This window comes from Hyperolius riggenbachi, chromosome 1 (genome assembly GCF_040937935.1).
Source record: "Hyperolius riggenbachi isolate aHypRig1 chromosome 1, aHypRig1.pri, whole genome shotgun sequence".
Classification (NCBI taxonomy): Eukaryota; Metazoa; Chordata; class Amphibia; order Anura; family Hyperoliidae; genus Hyperolius; species Hyperolius riggenbachi.
Genome location: NC_090646.1, coordinates 359,303,354 through 359,327,175, shown reverse-complemented (window position 1 = coordinate 359,327,175; position 23,822 = coordinate 359,303,354). Strand labels below are relative to the sequence as shown.

Below are 23,822 nucleotides of genomic sequence, written 5' to 3'. Positions count from 1 at the left end.
GATCTGCAGCATTGCACTTTTTGATGTAGTGCAGATATTTAAATTTGTTTTTCAATCTTTTTATCAGAGTCAAATGCACATACATTTGTAGCAATGTGCATACAACAGTAGGTTTTTACAATAAGAATTTCAATTTCGGCAGCAGGGTGGTAAAGATTGCAAACATAACATATATCAAACTGGCTACAGGGAGAAAGCCTTCACCTAGCATCAGTGATAGGCAAATTTGGCTCTCCAGCTGTTAAGGAGCTACAAGTCCCAAAATGCACTTTCCTTTATGAATCATGGCTGTCAAACTCCTGAAATGCATTGTGGGACTTGTAATTCCTTAACAGCTGGTGAGCCAAGTTTCCCTATCACTGAGTCCTAGCTGTTACTGCTGTGCCATATTATCAAACATCCAACCTAAGCTACATACCATGCACACTGTTTCAAATTTTGGTAAGGAAAAAAAAATCTGTATTAGGGAGGGGGTGGTGGTTTGGATGAGAAGTGTTTGGAGTTTAGGAATAGCTGACCTGATTAATATGGCAGGGACCACCGTGCTATAGAAGAGACAACAGCACTAGGGTAGGCCTATTCTCTTGTCCAGGGTTCCCACACTTTTTTGTACTGCTCTTGTTTGTCGACTGAACTGGCTATACTTTCATGAATCATGAAGTTAGTGACCCAGGCTTTCACTTCTTTCCACTAGACACTGAATTTATCCAAGGCTCTAGTTAATGTCTGCTTGGCAACTACTAAAACAAGCAAAGCCAGTCTCCTTTATTGTACGGTTAGGATTGGTATTTCCTTGAGCTGGAAGGCTTTCCAAGGTTTTTTGCTAACCACTAACTGACATAACGAAAATAGTAACATTCCATAAATTCTAAACCAGAAGCACATTAGTTTGGGACAAGACCAAAATATGTGGACGAGGGCCCCTCTCTTCCCCACATTGTCTAAACTAAAGCATCTATCCCCTGAACTTCTGCTAATATGGGCAGTCTGAATTGGGATGCAGTACCAGCATAGTAAAACCTTATAGGTGACCTCTGTGGACCAAATATCACCCCAATTGTTACCTGAAAGTCTGTCTCCCATTGTCTTTGGTAAGCATGGAGAGGAGCGCTGGAAATGCACTTATTTGAGAGAAGAGCTCAGAGGCAAGTCATATTAAAATGAGTTACATACATTCAGTGGAAAGGAAGCTTTGCTTCCTATGAGGTTGTTAATTCAGTATCACAATTTCAAGTATCTACATATTTCAGTCATTGGTATCTGGTATTGCTCTCTGAGGTAAGCCCAGTCTTTATTTCCAGAGCCTCCAAATAGATCATTAAAATTTACTTTTTAACAGAAAATCACTTTTTTTTATTAAACTGTTTTTAAACAGTGTATGTTTCTAATATAACTCTTTGCAGGCACAGCAACAGCTAAGAGGTACCCCTATACTCATTCCAAACCACTGCTGGGGTGATTTTTGGATGCCCCCTTATAAAGGGAGCTTCCAAATTTTACCATAACTCAACCACCAAGATCTATATTTATGTGATGAGCATTAATTACCTCAAACTCCTACTGACTACTAGAGGTGGGGATAAGCCCCTTGTCTTTGATGTGAGAAAAGGGCTTTGAAAAGGAAGGAAAGATGGAGCATGTGGAATGATTGTGTTTAGACACTATAGCCCCATGTTGGCCGACATTCTGTCAATACCAGTCAAGAACTGAACATCAGTTTTGCTTAGACATTAGAGTTAGGAAGGGTTAGTGTTGGGGATAGGGTAGGGAAAGGTTAGGTTTAACAATGACAGTTTATAGGTGAGGTTTAGGCATTAGGAAACACTGTTTGTTAGGTAGTTAGTGTTAGGTGTCAGGAAGGTATGTACATTGTGTGTGTGTGGGGGGGGGGGGGAGGGGGAGAGGGTTAGGGTTAGGCACTAGGAAAGAATTAACATTATGTTGGGAAGGTTTTAAGGCTAGGCATTAGGAAGGATAGGCATATTGTTTTTGGATAGCCAATTGACAGGAACACCACTTTATTGACATCGCCCAACTACTTCAGGGGTCATACATTTCAGGAAAGTCCAAGCTATTTCTAAAACTGACCTATACAAGCACCAAGTCTAAAATATAATACTTACCACAATAAAATGTATGCGTGCATCAAACTCCAAGTTTAACCCTAACAAATCTGGCTTTGCAAATTTGGCCTAATTGGCTTATCATGAGGCATTGCTCATGCAAATATGCATTTGCTTTCGCATGCCAAATTATGCAGGGTCAAAAACCAATACCGCAATGTGGTTGCCCTGGTGGGATTAGTTCATGCTACATCAGCACTATCCAGGAATGCCACGAGTAGGCTCCCCAATGCCCCTATAAAAATGGGGGGCCGCGGGGCCCCAAGCCCTCTCACAGCTTGGGAACCACAGCGCCATCCTGGAGGGGGAGGCTGGGGGGCACAGGCAAACCCCCCCCCCCCAAGCATGGTCAGCGCCGGGGATGGCCGTCCGCACCCACCTCCCAATATTAAAAATAGGCATTGGGGAGCCTCCACGTGGCTCTCCTGGATAGTGCTAATGTAGCAAGAACTAATCCCCGCAGGGCAACCGCTTTGCGGTATTAGTTTTAGACCCTGCAAACTTTGGCATGCGAAAGCAAATGCATATTTGCATGAGTAATGTCTCGTGAGAAGCCAATTAGGCCAAATTTGCAAAGCCAGATTTGTCAGGTTTTACTTGGTTTGATGCACACATTAAATTCTCTGTGTAGTGCAAATATATAATACAAATTCATATCTCTAGAATTATGATAAATATGATTGAGCCAACCATCATCTAGTCAGATTTGTAGTGTATAGCTTGTATCAAAGAAATCAAGAATCGTAATACTGTGATGGTCTAAATCTAAATATTCTAAGGCAAACAATAGGGTAACTGTTGTAAGTGGAGCAGTACAAGGCAAACACCGGACTTCAATGAATATAAAATATAATTTTTATTCAAAACTTGAAAAAGTCAATAAGTACAAAAACAAAAAAAATATTCTAAATTAATGATCTGGTGACCTACAGTACTAATGGACACAGAGAAAAAGAAATATATTTGCCCTCTGTGTCAAAAGAACACTACAATTAGCATACAAGTCTAAAGGGCTTAAAGAGACTCTGAAGCCTCCTGCAGCTCTGCCTCTCAGCGCATCTGTCAGCCCGGATCGCCGCCTCTCACCTGCCCCTCTCAGTCTTCCTTTGCTGAGAGGGGCTGGGAGAGGCGGAGATCCGCTGCTGATAGATGGCGCATGGAGGCAGAGCTGCGGCTCATAGCTCTGCCTCCAACAGCAGCAAAATCCACGACCAAGAAAGTCGTGGATTTTGCAGAGGAGAGGGAGGGGGGGATTAGGGGGGATTTAGAAAGATTACAGCCGCAGGGATGCGGCGGTTTAGGTAGGGCTAATGTGTTAAACAGGATTGTGTAATAAAAAAAAGGAGTTTTAAGAGGCTTCAGAGTCTCTTTAAATGGTACCTGAACTGACATGTGATGTGATGAGATAAATATAGGTACATATTGGACTAGTCCATCTAAGAAATTGTCTGAAGTCCCCTTCTGTTTTCCTGCACAGCCAGTGTTAAAATCAAGTTCTGGTATCTATGCAAATGATGTAGTCAAACAGTAAGGGCTCTTTCACACTTAATGCAAGGGGTATGCGTTAGTGTGCGTTAGTATGCCTTAGTATGCGTTGGTACATGTTTTTTCCATAGCAGTGCATTGTGAAAAATATTTCAGTTAAAAGGCGTTAAGTGTGAAAGGTGCCAAAGGAAAACATGGACATTACTTTGAAAATCAGCGCAGGTCTATAGTAATACAGCTTTCGTCATTTTCTGGTATACAGGATCTTCGAACAAAAAGGTAAAGAAGCAAGGCTTACCAGATTCCAACAACCCACATTATAAGGTTGTAAACGAGTTTTATGGATGGTCCGCAGAACTTTCAAATGGTGTCGTTTCACCAGCGATGTTGCACACCACAGATTCCTCCGGAATATATTAGATATCCTGAGGTCGCAGAGACTCGCCAAAGAGGAGTCCAGTAGGATAGTGACATGAGAGAGATGTACGGCACATCTAAGTGTAAACCGTCTTTATTACATAACAAGTAAAACAATTTAAAAACAAGGATAAAAGAAACTCACATACGGGGCCCGTGCACTGGGAACCCCGAAAAAGTAGCGCGCATAAAATGGTCAATAGAAGACCTCAAATAAAATGGTGCCGCCTGTCGCCTTCCCGACCAGTTTCGCAATCTTGCGTCATCAGGGGAGAAAATCTCAGTTATAACTGAGAGCAACTGATTAAATGTAAACGGGGCCTAAGTCGAAATTTGCCCGTTGTCCTGAAAAAGAAAATAGTCAAAACACCTTTAACTGGCTAAAGAATCAATGTGGATAAGGTTTTAAAGCTGAAACATTCAAAAGGGTAATTTCTTATGTTTTGCAGCAGAATTAAGCTGATTTTACATCAGTCATGGCTGCTGTTTAGAATTCAGTTTTAAAAATGTAGTTCCTAAACTGAAAATTAAAATATGAGATTGTTCTTTGTTACTAATTTTCTATTTACCATTACTATTACACATGCATTCATTTTCATTCATTTTTTAAATTCATTTTCATTTCAGGGTTGCTTTAATCTACCCTTAAGTACATTTTATTGACAAGTTGTCAAAAATATCAGCTAAGATAAAACTCAGGAGAAAAAGTTAACTGCATACGGGCATGCCATTTGTCTGTAAGTAATAAAAGGGAAAAAAAAAACATCTGAAGGGGAGACTTTCTGGATTTCCTAGAGAAGAACCTTAACGGTTGTCAATTTATTCAACGTTTCTCCTTCCAAGAGTGTAGTTCCTTCAATGATGAAATTCATGGCAGCTTGACATCAGCTACATATTCTTCCTGTGAGACTGCATTAGCGCTTGTCAGGCAGTTCAACCTCCCTTGTGAAAGAGGCCTTACTTTTACAGAGTAAAAGAAATGGTATTCTGCTGATGCCCATGTTGCTTGGGATACCAGAATGGTCAGAACAGCCTGAACAGGGTAAACTATGTTCACTATAATTTATTTACTTGCGAGCCTCAGTAAACAATTACTATTTGAGCACAGTGTGATGGCTGCAGTGTATAAATCACTTTACATACTGTAAATAAGTCTTTGGGTTACCACTGATACTTAGAGAGAACCAGAGACGACAGAAAAAAGATGTTATACATACCTGGGACTTCCTCCAGCCCCATCAGCCTGGATCGTTCCAACGCCGCCGTCCTCCGCTGCCTCTATCCGCCGGTACCGGGTCCCGTAATTTTCGGCTAGTCGAGCCAGTCGACGCAAGCGCAGTGCGCTCCCTCCGTACTGCGCAGGCACATGCGTAAAGATATGGAGGGAGTCCCTGCACTTGCGTACAATTGCTCGCTTCCGGCGGAAGTGACGGGACCCAGTACCGGCGACAGAGGCAGCGGAGGACGGCGGCGTGGGAGCGATCCAGGCTTATAGGGCTGGAGGAAGTCCCAGGTATGTATAACATCTTTTTTCATTCTTTAAAGACCGTTCGTCTCTGGTTCCCTTTAAGCTGGCCATACACCATACATGTTTTAATTTTTTCTGTAGCTCTTTTAAATTTAGCCAATTTTCTTGATTGATTGTATTGTTTGAAAACTTAAACCAATAAAATAATACTTCAGAAGTTTCCACTATGGGCGAAATATAGAAAATAAATAAAAAATTAAAATGTGGAAATTTGGGCAATTGATGGAATGGGAGCATGCAAGTGAGCATTGTTACCTACCTAGACGTAACAACACAAAACATATTCATATGAGTCTGTGTTGTACTTAAGGTGGCCACACACCATACAATGTTTTACGTATATTTTCAGTGCAAGAATTACAATATTTTTTTCTGATTGATTGTGACATTTGAAAAATCTGACCATTGTACCACACACGTGAGTTCAATTTTTTCCCAATTAAGAAAAATAAAGATTGAGAACTCTAAAACAAATTGACAATCTACCCTACATCATTCAATTTTCAGAACAATTGATAAGAAAAACTCACCACTCTTGAATTATTTTTATTGAAAAAAACATGAAATTCAATAGGATTTCCCGAACAAATAAAATAGGATTGCCATAAAATTGGATCATTTTATTGTATCATGTGTGGCCACCTTAAGTTGTATGTACGTGTCATTTGTTTTGGCTCTTTCAGCAGTTGAATTCACATAATCACATAAGACAGCTAGTATAAACACATGATGAATACAACCGTTGGAACAGAATCATAGAAACTTAGCTGCAGGTCACATTTGTCATGATAGTGATAAAAGCATGTACAACAAAATGCATTACGTGTACCTGACAGGATGTTCTAGCAAGTTTGAGCAAGACTGCAGCACGGCTCAAAGCAACTTTAGTGCTGTTTCTTGATGTAGTAAATATATAACAATATCCTGTTTGGAAGAATATTACACGATCTTTAAAGGCAGCTAATCTTAGATAAAGTTGACACATATACACCCAGTCTTTTTGCGGGCAATTTGAGTGATACCAATGGACTAATATTTAAGTATGGTAGTTAATAATGAAAGACCCACAGCAAGTTTTAGACCATAAATATACTGTATATCATACACTGAAAAGTAAAAGAAAAACCTTGGTCAGTTATATAAGCAGATTATTCTACTAAAGAGTTTATTGAATCATCTTTTTTTCTTAAAGAGTAACTGTCAGGCTGCAGAAGCTAATTTAAACCTCTATTCTCCTGTGTTAAACAGTTTAGAAGGAAGCTCAAAAGCCATTAGTGAAGATAAACATTTCAGTTACCTTTGATGTGTGCTTATCTTAGTCTGTTATAGACCCATAAAGACGCAAGCCGCAGCTAAACTGCAAAGCATTCTGGGGCCCTCCCCTCGGCTGCTAATGAGACGGTACAGCAGCTTGTGTAATCAGTCCAGAGCGTAGCACTGATAAATCTCCGGGCAGACTACACTGCAGGAGTCAGCTATTGTTCCTAGCCACATGGCTCATTAATATTCACTGCACGCCGTGTTGTTCAAGAAGGAGCTTATCTGTGATCAGAAGCAGGCAGGACATGACGACACATTTGGCTTCACAAACATGGAGCCTGCCATGAGCTGTCAGGAGCATCTATCTCTGCATATACTATATACAAATTCTGTGAAATCCAAACGTGGACAGTGAAATGCATATGTAATGTAAGTACAGCCAATCTTTAGCTACTGATATATGTGTTTATTTTCTCTGAGACCCTATACCTAACAGCTCCTCTTTAAGTAAAGATGGCATAATATTGACACAGCAATATTTTATAAATTGAAGGACAACTGTAGTGAGAGGTTTATGGAGGCTGCCATATTGATTTCCTTTTAAGCAATACCAGTTGCCTGGCAGCCCTGCTGAGCTATTTGTCTGCAGTAGCGTGAATCACACCAGAAACATGCATGCAGTCAATCTTGTCAGATCTGACAAAAATGTCAGAAACACCTGATCTGCTGCATGCTTGTTCAGGGTCTAGGACTAAAAGAATTAGAGGCAGAGGATCTGCAAGTTAGCCAGGCAACTGGTATTGCTTAAAAGGAAATCAATCCATATACCTCTCTCTTAAAGGAGCAAAAAGACGTCATATTAACGCTTTAACAGGTTTACAGTGAATTTGTTCTGATACTAAAGCTTTAGGTACATGCTGACATCAAACTTTAGGTACACGCTGACATGGATGAAATCTTTCATTTTTATCAGTTTTTATGTGGATGGGTATCTTAATGTTGACAACAAGCAACGTTCAATAATTAATCTGCCGATAATTATTATAAAATAGTTTGCAAAAGACCTCTAAAGATAGCAACCGAATATATTTGTCTCTAAGTCTTTCGATTCCATCCTGGCTGATATGGCCTGCAGACAATCGTTCGATAAACAAGGTGTGTCTGAGATCGCCACATATTTCTTTACAGTCATGAGCACAGCATGGGAAAAAGAAGGAAGTAAGTGGACTACAAAAGCATTTCTTGGGTCTTTTGCATGAACTGATTGTCTACATGTGTGTAGTGTCATTCAAACCCTTCTGACAAACCTATTGTAATGCTGGGGGGGGGGGGGGGGGCATACTTTCTGACCACCCAGCACAACAAGGCTAAGTAGCTGGATAATGGAAGAGGCTCCACAGATGGACACAGGTGTAATGAACAAGGGAGCAAGATTGCCCAGAGCAACTGCAGCTCTGGGCCGCCTATCAGGCTAGAGGCTATGTGATACAATACACAACAGACGTAGATATCAGTCGTATTGGAAGGATTAGGTAGATTCGTAGTCGAGAGGCAGGCAAAGGTCGGTACACAATACATTATTACAATAATACAATACTGACTGAGTAGAGTACATATATATCGTGCTGATGCGCAATATATGAAATGTAGCTCTCAAATAACTCACTAGCTAAAGCACAAATAATGACAATTAACAAAACAGACAGACAGACGGAATGCTTAGCCAATCTAGTCACTGTTTCAGTGACGGCAACATTCACACTGAGATAGACAAGACTAACAGGTAGGCGCGAACTAATGGCCACCGCTGCTATAGTTCGTCCTCAAGAACAAGGCAAGAACAAAGGCTAGAAGGAATACTACTAATCACCAACGTGGTGCTGGCAGAATCTAACTATCAGGATCAGAAGCAGGGGCGTAACTAGAAATCACTGGGGCCCCCTGAGAAAATGTGCATGGGGCCCCCTCCGCCAACTCCCTCCCCCCCCCCCCCCCCCCCCACACACACACACACACAGTCATTAGAACAATTGTGCAGAGAATAGAAAGCTTTTTTTTCTCCGTGCTCAGGCTCCTCAAGCATCACTACAGTACACAGCACTTGGGGAGGGAGGGAGGGAAAGGCTGGGGTTAGAACAGGGTTGTACACAAGACCCTGTTGAACACTGAATATGAACTGTCTCCAAATCTTTGTCTGCAAAACTTTGTATGATTCCTTATCAGTGGCTGAGCAATTGTGCAAAGAGCTGAAAGTTTTTTCTCTCCTTGCCCTTAGTTGTTAGTCTCTCAGGACAGGGCCCCCCTGTGGCTTCTGGGCCCCCCTGCGGCTGCATCCCTTGCAGGGTCTATTGTTACGCCCATGATCAGAAGGACTTCACTGACCCCCGCAGGTCAGCAAATGTCCAGCAGACATGAAAATACAGAGCAAGACATTATACATTTTTACAATAACAACTTTTACAGCATAGACCCAACGACAACTCAGAGAGCTGAACGCTATGTCGGGTGGGGTCTGAAATGGGAGGCAGACTTTTATGCCGGCATCAGCCAATGGATGCAGGTATGCAAATTCCCACACAGCTGAATGGCAATCATTAAATCCTGAGCTGGCTTGATTACCATTTGCTAGCTGAAAGACTATCATAACAAATACATGCAGTACTATACAACAACATGCATGTAGGAAATCCAGGGCCATCTGGCTGCAGTTCCACTGCAGCAAACAGTAGGAGGAATCCTGAAAGCATCCTGAACTGCTATGAACTGCAGAGTGATTGCAGAAATGACAATAAGACTCACTGCGAATGCGCAACCTAATGCAAGCAGACAAGTCAGAACTGCCCAGTTGCAGCTCCACTGCAAGCGACAGAACAAGCTACAGGAGAGATCCTGACACCTATGCAGCAGACTGATTCTCTAGTTTGCAAACATTTTTATCTGACGTGTGAATGCAGTAAGCTATTCCCTTTTACGTTAATTATTCTGGTTTCAGCATCAAAAACACTTCCTGTATATATGCATTGCTGTATATTGTTATGTACCCCTGCCCTCCCAGTGGTGTGTGGCCTAGGTTGATTAGCTACGTGGAGTTCCCCCTCCTAGCATAGTTGGATTTCAGATTATGTATATTATGGAGGGAAAACACCAGATTATGTGTATTTTGGAAGGAAAACGCTGCCAGATTATTTGTATTTTGGAATGAAAATGCTGCCAGATTACTTGTATTTTCCAGGGAAAATGCTCCCAGATTATGAATATCTTGGAGTGCAAATGCTGCTAGATGATGTATATTTTGCAGGGAAACCGATGCCAGATTATGTGTATTTTGGAGGGAAAATTCTAACAGATTACTTGTATTTTGCAGGGAAAACATTGCCAGATTATGCATAATTAACATAACTAATGTAACTTGATGACAGTATGTTTGTTTAGGCTGAAGTTCCCCTTTAAGGTGGGGAGAAAAGGGGAGGGGATCAATTGTGCGATGAGTTATGCGGCCCTGCAGCAAGCCCTTAAAGCTGCAGTGGCCCAATTTAAGAAAAATGGCCTGGTCTTTAGGGGGGTTTAACACCATGTTCTTCAAGTGGTTAAGGCCTGGAACCCACTACAAATCACTAGCGTTTTTAATTAGCATTTTGTAAGCGATTTCATGAGCGTTTTCTGGTGATTTTGGGAGCGATTTTAAAAAGTGTAAGCTTTGTGCCAGCGATTGTGATAGCGATTAGCGATTTTAAAGCGGTATAAAACTCTGACATAATATTCAATAAAAACATGTTTTCCTACTTTTTATATCCCATACAGTTATCATATTTGCTTTTGTGCATAAGTATTATTATTCATTTAGACTTTACAAGTTCCCAAAGTACAATTATTTTGCTCTGAGAGCTGACATTGCATTTTATTCATAACTGGTGTATTCATATTGGAATGTATCCAGAAATGCTTTCTGAGTATCTGTCTGTATTCTGGAGTGTCTGAATTGCCAGAGAAGTTTACATTCCAACACTCCCAAAATGCTGCATGTCCTGCAATTGCGATTTTGCTAATCGCAATCGCTACTGTGGAATTTGTTACATCTATTTACATTGGCAGAGCGTTTAGGGAAATCGCTAGCGATTTTAAGCACTTCCTAAACACTCAAAAAAGCGCTCTAGTGGGTTCCAGTCCTTATATAGATCCTTGAAAGGTAGAGTTTTTGAAAAGAATAAAAGAAACATAGAGAATCCATAGTAATAGGCGTACTAGCCTAAACCTGCCAGAGCCGTAGGACTAATAGTACCTAGTGAAAGTGACAGCCAGCCTCTTAGAAAAAAAGTATTTTATAGCATGAACAATTGATTTTTGTTTATGATAGTGGTCCTTAATTTCCTAAGACTGTAGTATACTACATTTTCACACACTGTATTTACATTTTTAATTTTGTTTTGTTGGGATGGTGAATTATATGAAAATAAGGCTGGGTTCCTGCAAATTCTATGGAAATGTGTGCAGCTTGAAAATTAACTAATTGCATGCTTTAGCAGCAGTATTTGATTGAGCAAAATTGTGTCAATCCAGTGCACAGGTCCTTTAAATATAAGTTCACCTAAATATGATTGGGGAAGGCAGGACATCAACCACAACGTATAGCACAACAAAAAGAGTGACCGCCACTCAATGAACTATAAAAATGCAAAACTTTATTAGATCAGTTGTAGAAATTCCCACACCTACTGTGATCCCCTAACCCAAAACCTCCCCCCATAAAAACCTGCGTAGGCTATCATAACAGGAGCGCTCCATAACAACCACACACCAACAATTATAACACATCCATACCACCAAGATCGGCCGATCTCTTAAATTGCACTAACGTGGAAACTTGTAGGATTGCCACTAAATGTCCATGTACTCCTGGCCAGCTATCTCAACTCTTCTGGTACCATTATTTCAATGGATCTAAGAAAGCACTACATGTAACTTCTTCAATGGGCAACCGTCCATTACTTCAAACACAGTCCCATGGAAAAAATCCGCCTTTACAATCAGTCGTCAGCTGTAAAGCCAATCACAGCCAAGAACGGCCTCAATGCGGCATTTACAATCACTTACAGTGAGGGTTGAATCTTCAAACATCCATGCTGCGGAAACATATGCCGTTACCTTCCCCTCCAAGTGCGTGATTACTTGTGGCAAAGTTGCGGCGTCCCGCAACCACCAGGTACCCGGTTACAGCAGTCCTGAAGCAGACATCAAGCTCACATCCACGTGTGTGTTGAAGGAGCGTCCCGTCAGCCATCCGCAGTAAGCCACGCCCACATAGCGTTACGCCCACATCACGTGGGCTTCTTCAGTGTGATGACGCTGTGGATGAAAGGAAGTATGCGCCCTCTGTATTTGATTGACACATTTTCCAGCTGCATTAAAATTTGCATCAACTCAAAATTATTTGCATCGTATTGCCCATCCCTAGTGTTTGTTAAATAAATTATGCAAATAATCATTAACGCTTTGCATTCACATGCTCTAAACATGCTAACAGTAATCAATCAAATGTGAATTGTCAAAATGGAGGCTCTAAGTTTACAATCAAGACAGTAGTGTCTTCTGTGCTTAGCCAATTCACCCTTTCATAGTTCCCTCCTTAGAACTGATCCCTACTCTACCTACACCAGTCTGCAGACAGGCAAACACTATGATCTAGATCTAGAACATGACTATCAAGCTGAAGGAAAAGCTGGTTCTTAAGCTTCAAAGAGAACGCAATTATGCATAAATAAGTCAAGAAAAAAACGACTGGTTTATGAATGATTGTGTTCTTTGTTTAAAGGATTGGAAGCAGAACTGCCTTCAGCTTAAAACTCAGGTTTTAAAATATGAAGTGTTTTCTTGCTAGCTGACTGATGTAGGTAGAGTAGGGACTAGGGATGATCAACGAGATACAAATATTTCTGCGTTCATGCTGCATTGTGTAAATTTTGTAAGCAAATTTATGCAGCTTGAAATGGACCAAGTCCCACCAAGGCTTAAACTGATTGGTCCATTTTCAAGCTGCAAACATTTGCATACAAAATGTACATAATCCTACATGAAATCAAAAATATTGGCATCTTACTGATCATCCCTAGTAGATACCAGTTCTAAGAAAGGAACCGGCTAAGTACAAGACACTGCAGTCTTTTTTGGAAACTCAGATCTTGCATTTTTTCCTCCACAATAAATAGATCCTTCATTTTTAGTTGCTTTTATTGCTATCAGTGTTCTAGCCTGTTCTGGGCATGTTTTGACTGCAGGGGGTTGATAACTGTTTGCATGTAAATTGAACACCACCCTCAGTACATGTTTTTTCCTTATTTAGGTCCAAGCAGGACATGAATAGCTACATCAGTAATATGTCTTGTATTGAGGTTCTATTTACCCAGTTTGAAGACATCTTAAGGACTTATTTTTTTATGTCCTGATAGACAAAACCTTTTAACCAAAAAGTGTATTTTATTTTTCTCATGACGGTACACTGAGCAGTGGAGATAATGAAAAACAAAATTCAGCCCATTTTATAATGTACGGTATGTTACTTTAATATTTTACGATTAGACCATAAGGCAGCACGGTGGCGTAGTGGTTAGCTCTTTCGCCTTGCAGCACTGGGTCCCTGGTTCGAATCCCAGCCACGGCACTATCTGCAAAGAGTTTGTATGTTCTCTCCGTGTCTGCGTGGGTTTCCTCCGGGCACTCCGGTTTCCTCCCACATTCCAAAAACATACGGATGAGTTAATTTGCTCCCCCTAAAAAAAAAATTTGGCCCTAGACTACAGTACTTACACTACATAATATAGATATATGGCAATTGTAGGGATTAGATTGTGAGCTCCTTTGAGGGACAGTTAGTGACAAGACAATATATATATATACACTGTACAGCGCTGCGTAATATGTCGGCGCTATATAAATACTAAATAATAATAATAATAATAAGGCGTTGGCCAAATCTTAACGTACACCTGAAGAAAAGATAATTTAATAAATTGCCCTAATGTGCTACTGCACTTTCATCTGAACTTCTTCCTGCTGTTCACTGTCTTCATGGTCACTCCCGTTCTATAAACCACCTAATATGCCACTGTCTCGTCAAATATTCTCAGAGAAGCGATTATGGCCGTGTTCCGTACCATGCATGCTTAGCAAAAGGAACTGCTCAAGTACGATTTAAAGAAGAAGTGCACAGGGGCATTCTTTCACTGGGCATGTGCGGTTTGAAACTGGATCATTCCCATGCATTTTGGATTATCCTCAAATAAAACGATTATCAATTATTTTGTCCTTCTGCCCCCCTTCTGTCTCCTTGTGCCTCCTTCTGTCCCCCTTGCCACTTCTGCACCTGTGCCTCCTTTTGTCTCCATATGCCTCCTTCTGTCTCCATATGCCTCCTTTAGGCCCCCTGTGCTTTCCTCTGTGCCTCCTTCTGTACCCCTTAGGGTTTTCTTTGGTCCCTCTGTGCCTACTTCTGTCCACCTGTGCATCCTTCAGCCCCCCTTTGTGCCTCCCTCTGTCCCCGTGATCCTCCTTCTGTGCTCCTGTGTGCCTCCTTCTGCCCCCCTTTGTGCCTCCTTGTAATAACCTCTGCCCCCTGTCCATCCCTTTGTCCCACTGTGCCTAGGCTTCTTCTGTCCCAGGTGGAAGCACAGCACTGGGCAAAATATGATGCTTGAACAGGAATCAAACAATGTGCCTTTACAGTGGCTGCCACCAGGGCTGTGGAGTCGGTACAAAAATCATCCGACTCCAACTCCGACTCCTAAGTTTTTGAAACTTCCGACTCCAACTCCGACTCAAGGTGCCCAAAATTGCTCTGACTCCTCGACTCCTTAGTCTAATACTAGGAATATAGATTTTGTACAAAAAATATCAGACTCCAACTCCCGATTCCAGCTCCTCAGTTTATGAAACCACCGACTCTGACTCCAAGTACCCAAAATTGCTCCGACTCCACAGCTCTGACTGCCACACAAAACAATCTGTAAAGATTGCTTTGAGTGACAAATACGGTATATGACGTGTGTATTAGGTATGAAGTGTACCCAAGGCTAGCCTAATGCAAAAAATTAGATACGTACCTATGAAGAGGGAAGCCTCTGGACTATCCAGAGCATTCCCTTGTCCTCCTGGAGACCACCATTGCCATGAATGGATCCTCAGAATATATCTGACAGGAGCTTGTCGGATGTTATTGTGACCTCGCTCCCCGCTGCAGGTGCATGAGAACAGCTGCTCCTGCACAGTAAGCCAATTCCACGCTACTGCACAGGCGTGAGTTCCCATACGGGTGCAGCATGGCCACACTTGTGCACAGCAGGGAATGTGGACTCGATCTTAAAAACGGTCCTTGGCAGCAGTGGTCTCAAAGAGGTATACTTGGGAGGATCCAGAGGCTCTCTTCTTCATAGGTAAATATCTGATTTTTTTTGCATTAGGTTCGGCTTGGGTTTTCTTTAATGCTCTTGCGTTACATGGTCCTTACTTTTTCTGACTCTGAGAGATAAGAAAGACACTGTGTAATGTGGTGAAAGTGGACTTACCCTCTAATGACCACAGACAAGAAAATATTTTTTTTCTTGCTTACTTGAGTGGAGTATCAACATTATCAATTTTCTTTACCAAATTTCTTTGAAGGGTACTATGTTAGGTCTTTCTCCCCCAAAATTGAGTTCTTTTGTTCTTATTATTCTGTAACAGTGGCCCATGACAGGGTATTCAGTTTCAAGCAGTACAGGAAATAATAAGGGGGAGAGAATTCCGCATAATAAAAAGCCTAGGCTAAGCACCACTGGGAGGTCGGGGATACAGACCAACATACAACAATATATAGATAAAGTGTTTCTGATGCTAAAACCAGGATGTTTAACGTAAAAGATGGTATCTTTAACAGTTTACTGCATTCTACTATATTTCATTACAGTTCTTCTTTGACTATTTTTTTCATTTGTGCTGGTATGTTGGAGATGTCCCCTTTACCTATATCACTAATGGCTACATTGCTTAGTTTTGATGGTGTTGAATAATAATATAAATAATCAAAGTTATAATAAGAATTCTTTTAATTGTGGGAAACAACTGAACAATGTTGGTTTCGTGGCATGTTTAAAGAGACAGTATTTAATTTACAGGCAAAAAAAATAAAAATAAATAAATGTTAGGAGCTTTAAACAAACATGATGAAAAGCATTCTTTCCTGGAAGTATTACCGATTGTACAGTTTACATCAGTAGTGATCCAAATTTCATGTTTTGTAATTTTGAGGACCCTTTTACTCTTGCACTGCAAGTGTGCGTTGTGCCACCATGTTTTACCGCAGGGTAAAACAATGGCAATCAATAGGGCATTTTTCACTTACCGCATCGCGCTGGAAGTGTTCACCCCGCTGCAATCCTGACACACAGCCTGAAGCACCTTACCACAAGCACCACACTTAACCCACAGTGCTTGAGGTAATGGAAGTCAATGGGGGACACAATAAGTGTGAACGAGGGAGTGCGGTACATCGCAATGTGTATGCATGGACAGACAGGAATCCCAGTGACGTACTTCCTGTCTAGCAGGGAGTACATCACTGAGTGGGGGGTGGTGTTATGCATACGACCCTGTCGGCACACTATGCGGCAGAGTCATATTTTTGTCATTTTTTGCATTACAGTGGGATGCAGCAGGAGCATGGCACCACTTCTCAACGCAAAAATCAGGTGTAAAACCGGCCTCAATGAAAACTGTGACTTCTTTGCTGGAACCAACAGATATGTGAAAGTGTAGCTCCAGCTGCAGCAGTTATTGTTTTTAATTTGGATAGTAGGATACCTCCACAATAAGTACGTGTTTGTTAAGAACCATGCATTAGTGCCACTGGTGGCTTAGGTCTGGGGCTGCCTGACTCAGGACTCTCTTCCTGCTGGTAGATATATCCAGTGCTTTTAATCTACATCTTTGAGTTGAAGTTATCACTCAAGTTTGGTAAGACAAAAGGTAATAATAGTAGTTAGCTATAAATGGCATTTGGTTACATTTGGTTACTTTGACTTTGTAATTTAAGAAAAAAATATGATTACATTAATTAAATATAAAATGTATAATTTAGCTTTTGATATCAAAATTAGAATTCTTAAAGTGGTGTTAAGCATAAATATCTACTAAAAAATCTGTTTATATGTTGAAAAATATTTGAAACCGTATCTAAACATAAATGAATAGATATCTTATCCTTCAGACAGTTTTCTTCCATAGGCACATCATAATGGGGAGCTTTGTATCCTGTGGTCTTACTGATCTAGAAATCTTTTATCTCTTTGATTCACAGTCAACATCCTTACACAGAACAGAAAGAATGAACTGGTTTTCTTTTGAAGTTTGAAATTTCATAAATAAGACAAGACATATCTCAAAGTCCCAATATAAAAGGTTGAAGTTTGGCATGAGGAGTGTTTGGGGCTCGTCTATCACTAGCTAAGATGACCTCCTGAGGACTTGCTGTCCTCACTCGGCTTTCTTCACTTTCCTCTTGCGAGTTCCCTCATTCAGTTCTTCTTTGGATTTTCCTGCTGAATGGGACACCTCATGGTCATCATGGTGGTGGTGATGGTGGTCATCATGCTCCTCGTGGACACCATCTGGAGAGCCAAAAAGAACCAGGCAGATGCAGTTCTCTACAGGTGCGAAAGGTGAGCCATGGGAGTGGGTGGCTGTCATGAAGATCTACACGTAATGGCAAAAAAAGATAAAGCCGTTAATAAACAATCAGCTTAAAGAAGCTATAGCACACCACTTCTGTTTAAAATAGAGGCTCTGAGTTAATTTGTTTAAGCTCAATGACTACTCCACAAAATCCCCAATATGTTGACTACTACTCTAGTATTTCAAAAGTATTCCTCCTTTTTCAGGTGGTAAGACAGTTTACCATATTTTCGCTCTATAAAATGCAATTTTTCTCCACCGAAAGATTGTACAATATGTTGAACTACTCATATACCTATGCACCCCACTATTGTCTGTTTTGTACTATGTACAGCACTATGGAAGATATTGGCACTATATAAATAATAATGATAGTTTAAGAGACCATTTTGTTATGTGTCCACAGGATCTACATTTGCTTTAAGATCACTTATGACAAGCAGAAAGATTTAAACATGTGCATGGGGTCAGCAGGACAAAGTGATGATAAGTTTAAGTGACATAAAAGCAAGACATAACAGAAAATATGTTTAAAAAACAGTTTTCATTGAACAACAGAGTTAAATTCTAGATTATGATAGCACAGCTTACTACACTTTAAAATCTTAGCTCATACCTTGCATGATGCCATGAACAGGGTGAAGAAGAAGATGAGATAGGCTTTGGAAATAGGTAACCAGTGAGCTTGTTGCAGAGTGAATAAAATGGCACCATATAAACTAGCCTTGGTTGGGCTAAAAGAGAAAAACAGACAAATGTATTTTTTTGAGGAAGAACAATTATAAATAGACAAAAAATGCATTTAAATATTTTCCACATACTCCACTTTAAAAAAAAAATTGTAAAATGTAAAATACATACAAATGTACATTTGTTCCAATGTAAAATGCACCGCAAATGACTTTTTTTCTTATGTCACTGTCACTTATAGTAGGTAATAAAAATCCAACAAATCTGACTGGTTTTGGACTAGTACAAACAGACAAATCGTGAACTACTAAACATTTTTTTAATCTGTTTCCTGCACTCAGAAGTGTTTTATCAGCTGTAATAATTATCAGTGAGGACCTGAATCCACTAATGCATTTTCAGCAACACATCAATGTTGCGTAATATGTTGGCGCTTTATAAATACAATAAATAAATAATAATGTTACAGATGCTGAAAAGCGGACAGAAGCCGACACAAATGTGTTAGTGGATCAGGCCTTGAGGGTTACAATACAGTCCACTGCTGTTGTTCTGCTAAGAAACTGGCATTTAGAGCCCTGGATTCTTAACCCTTAAAAAAAGGAGCAGAGTATAGGTCTAAATAGGATTGGGACTGCACACATCCGCACATTTATCACATCATGCTACATGGTACTTTAGATACCCATTTAACTAAGGTATTTCCCAATAAGGTGCTTCTGAAAAGGCAAGAGTTAATAGACAATGTTGCACTCACAAGGACATGTGAAGAATTTCATTGGTTTCGGGCTTCCACACACCACGCAAGAGCTGTTCCAGATTAGACATCAGTGCTACTCCAGATCCTGCAGGAAGAGAGGAATGGATCATCAACAATCTGATAAACAGACTACAAGAAACAGCACATAGGGAGTATAAATACCCATGTGTACACAGTGCCTTTTAGTCGTCTTCCACTCTTAATTATCAAAATGATCTTACATGCATATTTATACATTATGTAGTGTTTATTCTCCATAATCTAGCATTTGCAGCCTGAGAACGGTCCCTACATATTATATTGGCATTGCTAAATTGTCTAAAAACTGAAGAACTTATAAAGAAGGACCAAAATCTTGTTTACTGACATGACTGTACTTTGTAAGCATTGCAGAAGATGTTCGTGCTGTATAAATAAATACAAACAAACAAACAACATTTTATCTCCTGGCGGACTCAAAGCGCCAGAGCTGCAGCCACTAGGATGCGCTCTATAGGCAGTAGCAGTGTTAGGGAGTCTTGCCCAAGGTCTCCTACTGAATAGGTGCTGGCTTAATGAACAGGAGGAGCCGAGATTCGAACCCTGGTCTCCTGTGTCAGAGGCAGAGCCCTTTACCAGTACACAGTACACTATCCAGCCATTATACTGTAAGTATAACAAAACATCAAACATTACCAAGAGCAAGCAATTACAAATGTATCTCCAGTCACTGATGAAAATGACTACTATTGTAAAAGCAATCTTATAAAGCATCAAAAACCACAGTATTAGATTCAACATGGATCACAGCAATACAAATAATGTATACATAAACCTGAAGGTATACAATCCCTAATGCATAAAATAAACTAGAGAGAAAAGGACAACTGAAATCCATTTAAGTGATATCATAGTTTAAAAAATGGCATTTAGACAAAAAGAAGATCAACAGCATTCTCTTATAACCAAGGGTTCCATATTTTCTGAAAGTGACTATTCATACCATTATTTATTTTACACTTTATATAGAGGTGGCTTCTTCTGCAGTGCATCCAAAAAGTCATGCAACAAGTCACATCACTCACAATCTAATATCCCTAATGCTACATATGGTTAATTTCCGAATCAGGAAATGTCCATGGTGGAAGTCCAACCCAAAACCCTAGAGACAAGACTGCATGGATAGATGCATGTTTTGTTTTATGGAGAGGGAAGGTGGAGAAGAGACAAGATGTTGCCCATAGCACCAGGGCACAAAGTAATAGGCAAAAAAGGATCCACTGCTTGCCGCCTGTGTTTAGACAAGCACCTATACAGACATGAAACTGACTTGGTGATAACATGTAGAGAGGTCATATTTCAATTTGCCAGACACTTTGGATAACAAAAGGCCAAGGCTCCAATCAAAGTGCTGAGAGAAGTGGGACTTTCAGAAACAATTAATTTGGGCTTGTTCATTTAGGGTGTTTACACTCAGCTATTGGATAGACAATACTCTGGCCTTGTCTACTGACTTTAGGTGTGGGCGTTTGACTATACAATGCCACAACCCCATCTCCTGATATTTGTACCCTAGGTGCTTGGTTTGGACACCAGCACTTGGCTGTACATATATTTAACCCTATCCATACCAACGTAGGTGAAATCTACATCCTGATTGTGGCTGGCAGTCTCTGCCAGGACGTAGATTTCATCTGTTCTCATTGCAAACTCATGTTGTTCTCACCATTTCCACCGATCTGTCGCCACTGCCTGCTCAGCTGTCATAATGACAGCTGAGCTCCTTGACGATTTTATTGGCTCCTGACCTGGTGATCACTGTAAGCCAATCACAGTGATCATTAAAAAACGAACTCTGGGGCACTACTGCATCCACCCCCAGCAACCGAAAGCCAGACCAGCTGTAAGTGCTCAAAACCGCTATCCGGAGTTCACCTATACAATAGCACTTCTGCTCCCTAATTACAATCCTGGCCACACCATTGCTGCTTAATACATTGCAAACTATGGTTTTGGCCAAATTACCAGGTGCGGTAGGCATCTATTTTACTGTCCTGACTGCATCCTTTCTTATTTTTACCTACTAAATCACTATTCATTCCTTACTATTCCCAATGAAGCAAAGGCGACATCTAGTGGTGCAAAAGGAATATAGCTTTTTCACAAGTTTTTACTGTCAAACACTGCATATATATATATATATATATACTTACATTCATGTTTTTGTTTTTTACAAATATTACGTCTCAATTTTTTTCAGTGGAGCAACTATATTAAACGCTGAATGGAAATAACAAAGTATAAAAAGAGGGAAAATCAACAGTTTTAAGGATTAGTGCTGGAAAAAATGAAAAAGATGCTGGTGGAAAGAAAACAGAAGATGCAATGCAATGACATTAGAGTGGTAAGGATGTAAATAGGCAAGAGCATGAAGAATTAAAGGTGGTGAAAAAAATACAACAGCTTTACTCTATTTTAAAGCAATGTGAATAGATGTTGTGACGCCGGGCGACGCCCAGTCGGCCAAAACGCAATTGCGGTCGCTTTGCGACACAAATCGTTAAACCAAGATTTGATGTATAGTCTCCCTCTGCCTAGGAACAGCTGGGGGATTTGTCTTAGCTGAGTAAAAGCCTGGGGGGAGGTGTTAATTAGCTTGGACATATTCCCTGTGGAAGGCAGAATAACATGGAGGCATGAATTCCCTTTTTCTGTTCTGGGAACCAGGTGACACCTAGATGTTAATTAGCCTGAGCCTTTCATAACAGGGAGAGCCAGGAAGCTAATTCCAGCAGGGGGCTATTCAAAACCTGCTTCCACCCCAGACCGGCCGGAGTCATATAAGACACAATAAGAAAGCATGGAGTTTAGGATTTTGAGCCTGTGTAAGCAATACCGTTCAGGTGAGAAATGTGACAGTTATATCATTCTGTTGGTCCGGATCTTGTGAGTATTTTGATATTAAATTGGGGCCACTGGCATAACCAGAACTCGGGGAATTCCACCATTTTTTAACCGGGCATGCAAACATGCCCAAGTTTGGTATCATATGAACTGGGCTAGTCTGAGAAATATGAATATGTGATGGTCATGTGTGTGCGTAAAGCGGAAGCCGAGATATGACCAAAGTCATATTTGATGGGCATAGAGCACCCAGCCAGGGAGCTCACCGCCCCTCTCCAACCCCTGGGCTGTACTGGAGGCTCCACCCAAAGGTGGGCATTGTTTAAAAGTGTTTGCAAGGAACCGCTCTGGCAGTCCTCCCAATTCCATCTTCCTGAGAGCATGCTGCCAGCCAGAGGACACATGGTTGGCGGCCATCATGTCTGAATTGAAACAAAGGACATCCTCCATTTTGTTTGGATTTTAAATCTTGCTGAACTTTGAATTTATTCCTGAAACAAAGAACTTTGGGAACTTGAAACCAAGGACTTGATGATTTTCCCACAAAAGGACATATTTCCACAAACCTTAAGTATTTTCTCCCTTTTTATTTCATACTGGCTATTACTGTTTTAATAATTGTTGATTTTAATAACTGTCTGTATATATTAATTATTTATTTTGCCTGTGAATAAAAGACTTTATCAAAGTCATTCACTGTTCCGCTACCCTGCTTTTCAGCCATACACAGAAACTGATCCCAGGTCTCTGGAGAGACGTTACTACTATTGTATTGTGGTTAACTAGACAGAATAGAGTGTGTTGAACCGTTTTTATTCGCAGGACTAGTCAGTCAGCGGGCTCCTCGGGCCCATGGTAACCGAGGTGGTGGCAGTTATACCCTGAATTAGTGTGTATTTTGTAATTACCGTACCTCACAGGCTCCCTTCTGGTTTGTCTGCGGCTAATTCCCAATGGTTCCTGCGCATTGACTGCGACCAGAGTTCGCACGATTCGTGCGCTGGCACCGTTTAGAAGGCCATTTGCGGTCTGACCACTAGGGCCTCTTGTGACAGATGTGAATCTGTACGATGCATGTTTACTACTTTCAAAGATCTGGTATATCATCTGCAAATTCCCAGCTATGCTCACATCATCCAGCAGGAGGAGCAATTTAGGAGTTGTAAAAGCCTACCCTGCTTGCTGTTAACTTGTGAGTCACAGTCCCAGGCAAGCAGCCCTACATCAATGCTAGGGAGCCACAAGTGGTCCACAATCCGTGAGCTGGGCACCAGTGCTTAACCTGCTGGGCGGTCTGGACGAGCTCAGCTCGTCCAGTACCGCCGGAGCCTGCCGCTCAGGCCCTGCTGGGCCGATTTGGCTCAAATAAAAAGCAGCACACGCAGCCGGCACTTTGCCAGCCGCGTGTGCTGCCTGATCGCCGCCGCTCTGCGGCGATCCGACACGAGCAGCGGCGAAAGAGGGTCCCCCCAGCCGCCTGAGCCCAGCGCAGCCGGAACAAAAAGTTCCGGCCAGCGCTAAGGGCTGGATCGGAGGCGGCTGACGTCAGGACGTCGGCTGACGTCGATGACGTACTCCGCTCGTCGCCATGGCGACGATGTAAGCAAAACAAGGAAGGCTGCTCATTGCGGCCTTCCTTGTTTATTCTGGGCGCCGGAGGCGATCGGAAGAACGCCTCCGGAGCGCCCTCTAGTGGGCTTTCATGCAGCCAACTTTCAGTTGGCTGCATGAAATAGTTTTTTTTTTTTATAAAAAAAAACCCCTCCCGCAGCCTCCCTGGCGATCTTAATAGAACGCCAGGCAGGTTAACTGATTTACACCTTTCCCAACTCATTTCCAGATAATCAGTTGCAATCAGTTTCTTTCAAATGTTATAGTAAACCCAGAATATTTATTTGTAAGGTTTTGGCATTTTTGGCATTATTTTAAAATGTTAAGAACTTGACAGCAGTGCATAAACATTTGTATAGGGCAAAAG

At 41.2% G+C, this 23,822-nt stretch overlaps 1 protein-coding gene and 1 long non-coding RNA gene across 2 annotated transcripts in view; one reads left to right on the top strand and one right to left on the bottom strand.

Annotated features, from left to right (window-relative positions):
* Positions 1 to 17,586, top strand: part of LOC137514551 (uncharacterized) — a 135,348-nt gene extending 117,762 nt beyond the window's left edge. Inside the window, exon 3 of the long non-coding RNA XR_011020530.1 lies at positions 17,138 to 17,586. This is a non-coding gene — a long non-coding RNA (uncharacterized lncRNA). The remainder of the gene's footprint in view (positions 1 to 17,137) is intronic.
* Positions 15,870 to 23,822, bottom strand: part of TMEM38A (transmembrane protein 38A) — a 32,387-nt gene continuing 24,434 nt past the window's right edge. The window contains exons 4-6 of the mRNA XM_068234211.1: positions 18,959 to 19,046; positions 18,128 to 18,245; positions 15,870 to 17,532 (exon numbers count right to left, since the gene is read on the bottom strand). Coding sequence (XP_068090312.1) covers positions 17,314 to 17,532; positions 18,128 to 18,245; positions 18,959 to 19,046 — 425 coding nt within the window. The 3' untranslated portion in view covers positions 15,870 to 17,313. The remainder of the gene's footprint in view (positions 17,533 to 18,127; positions 18,246 to 18,958; positions 19,047 to 23,822) is intronic.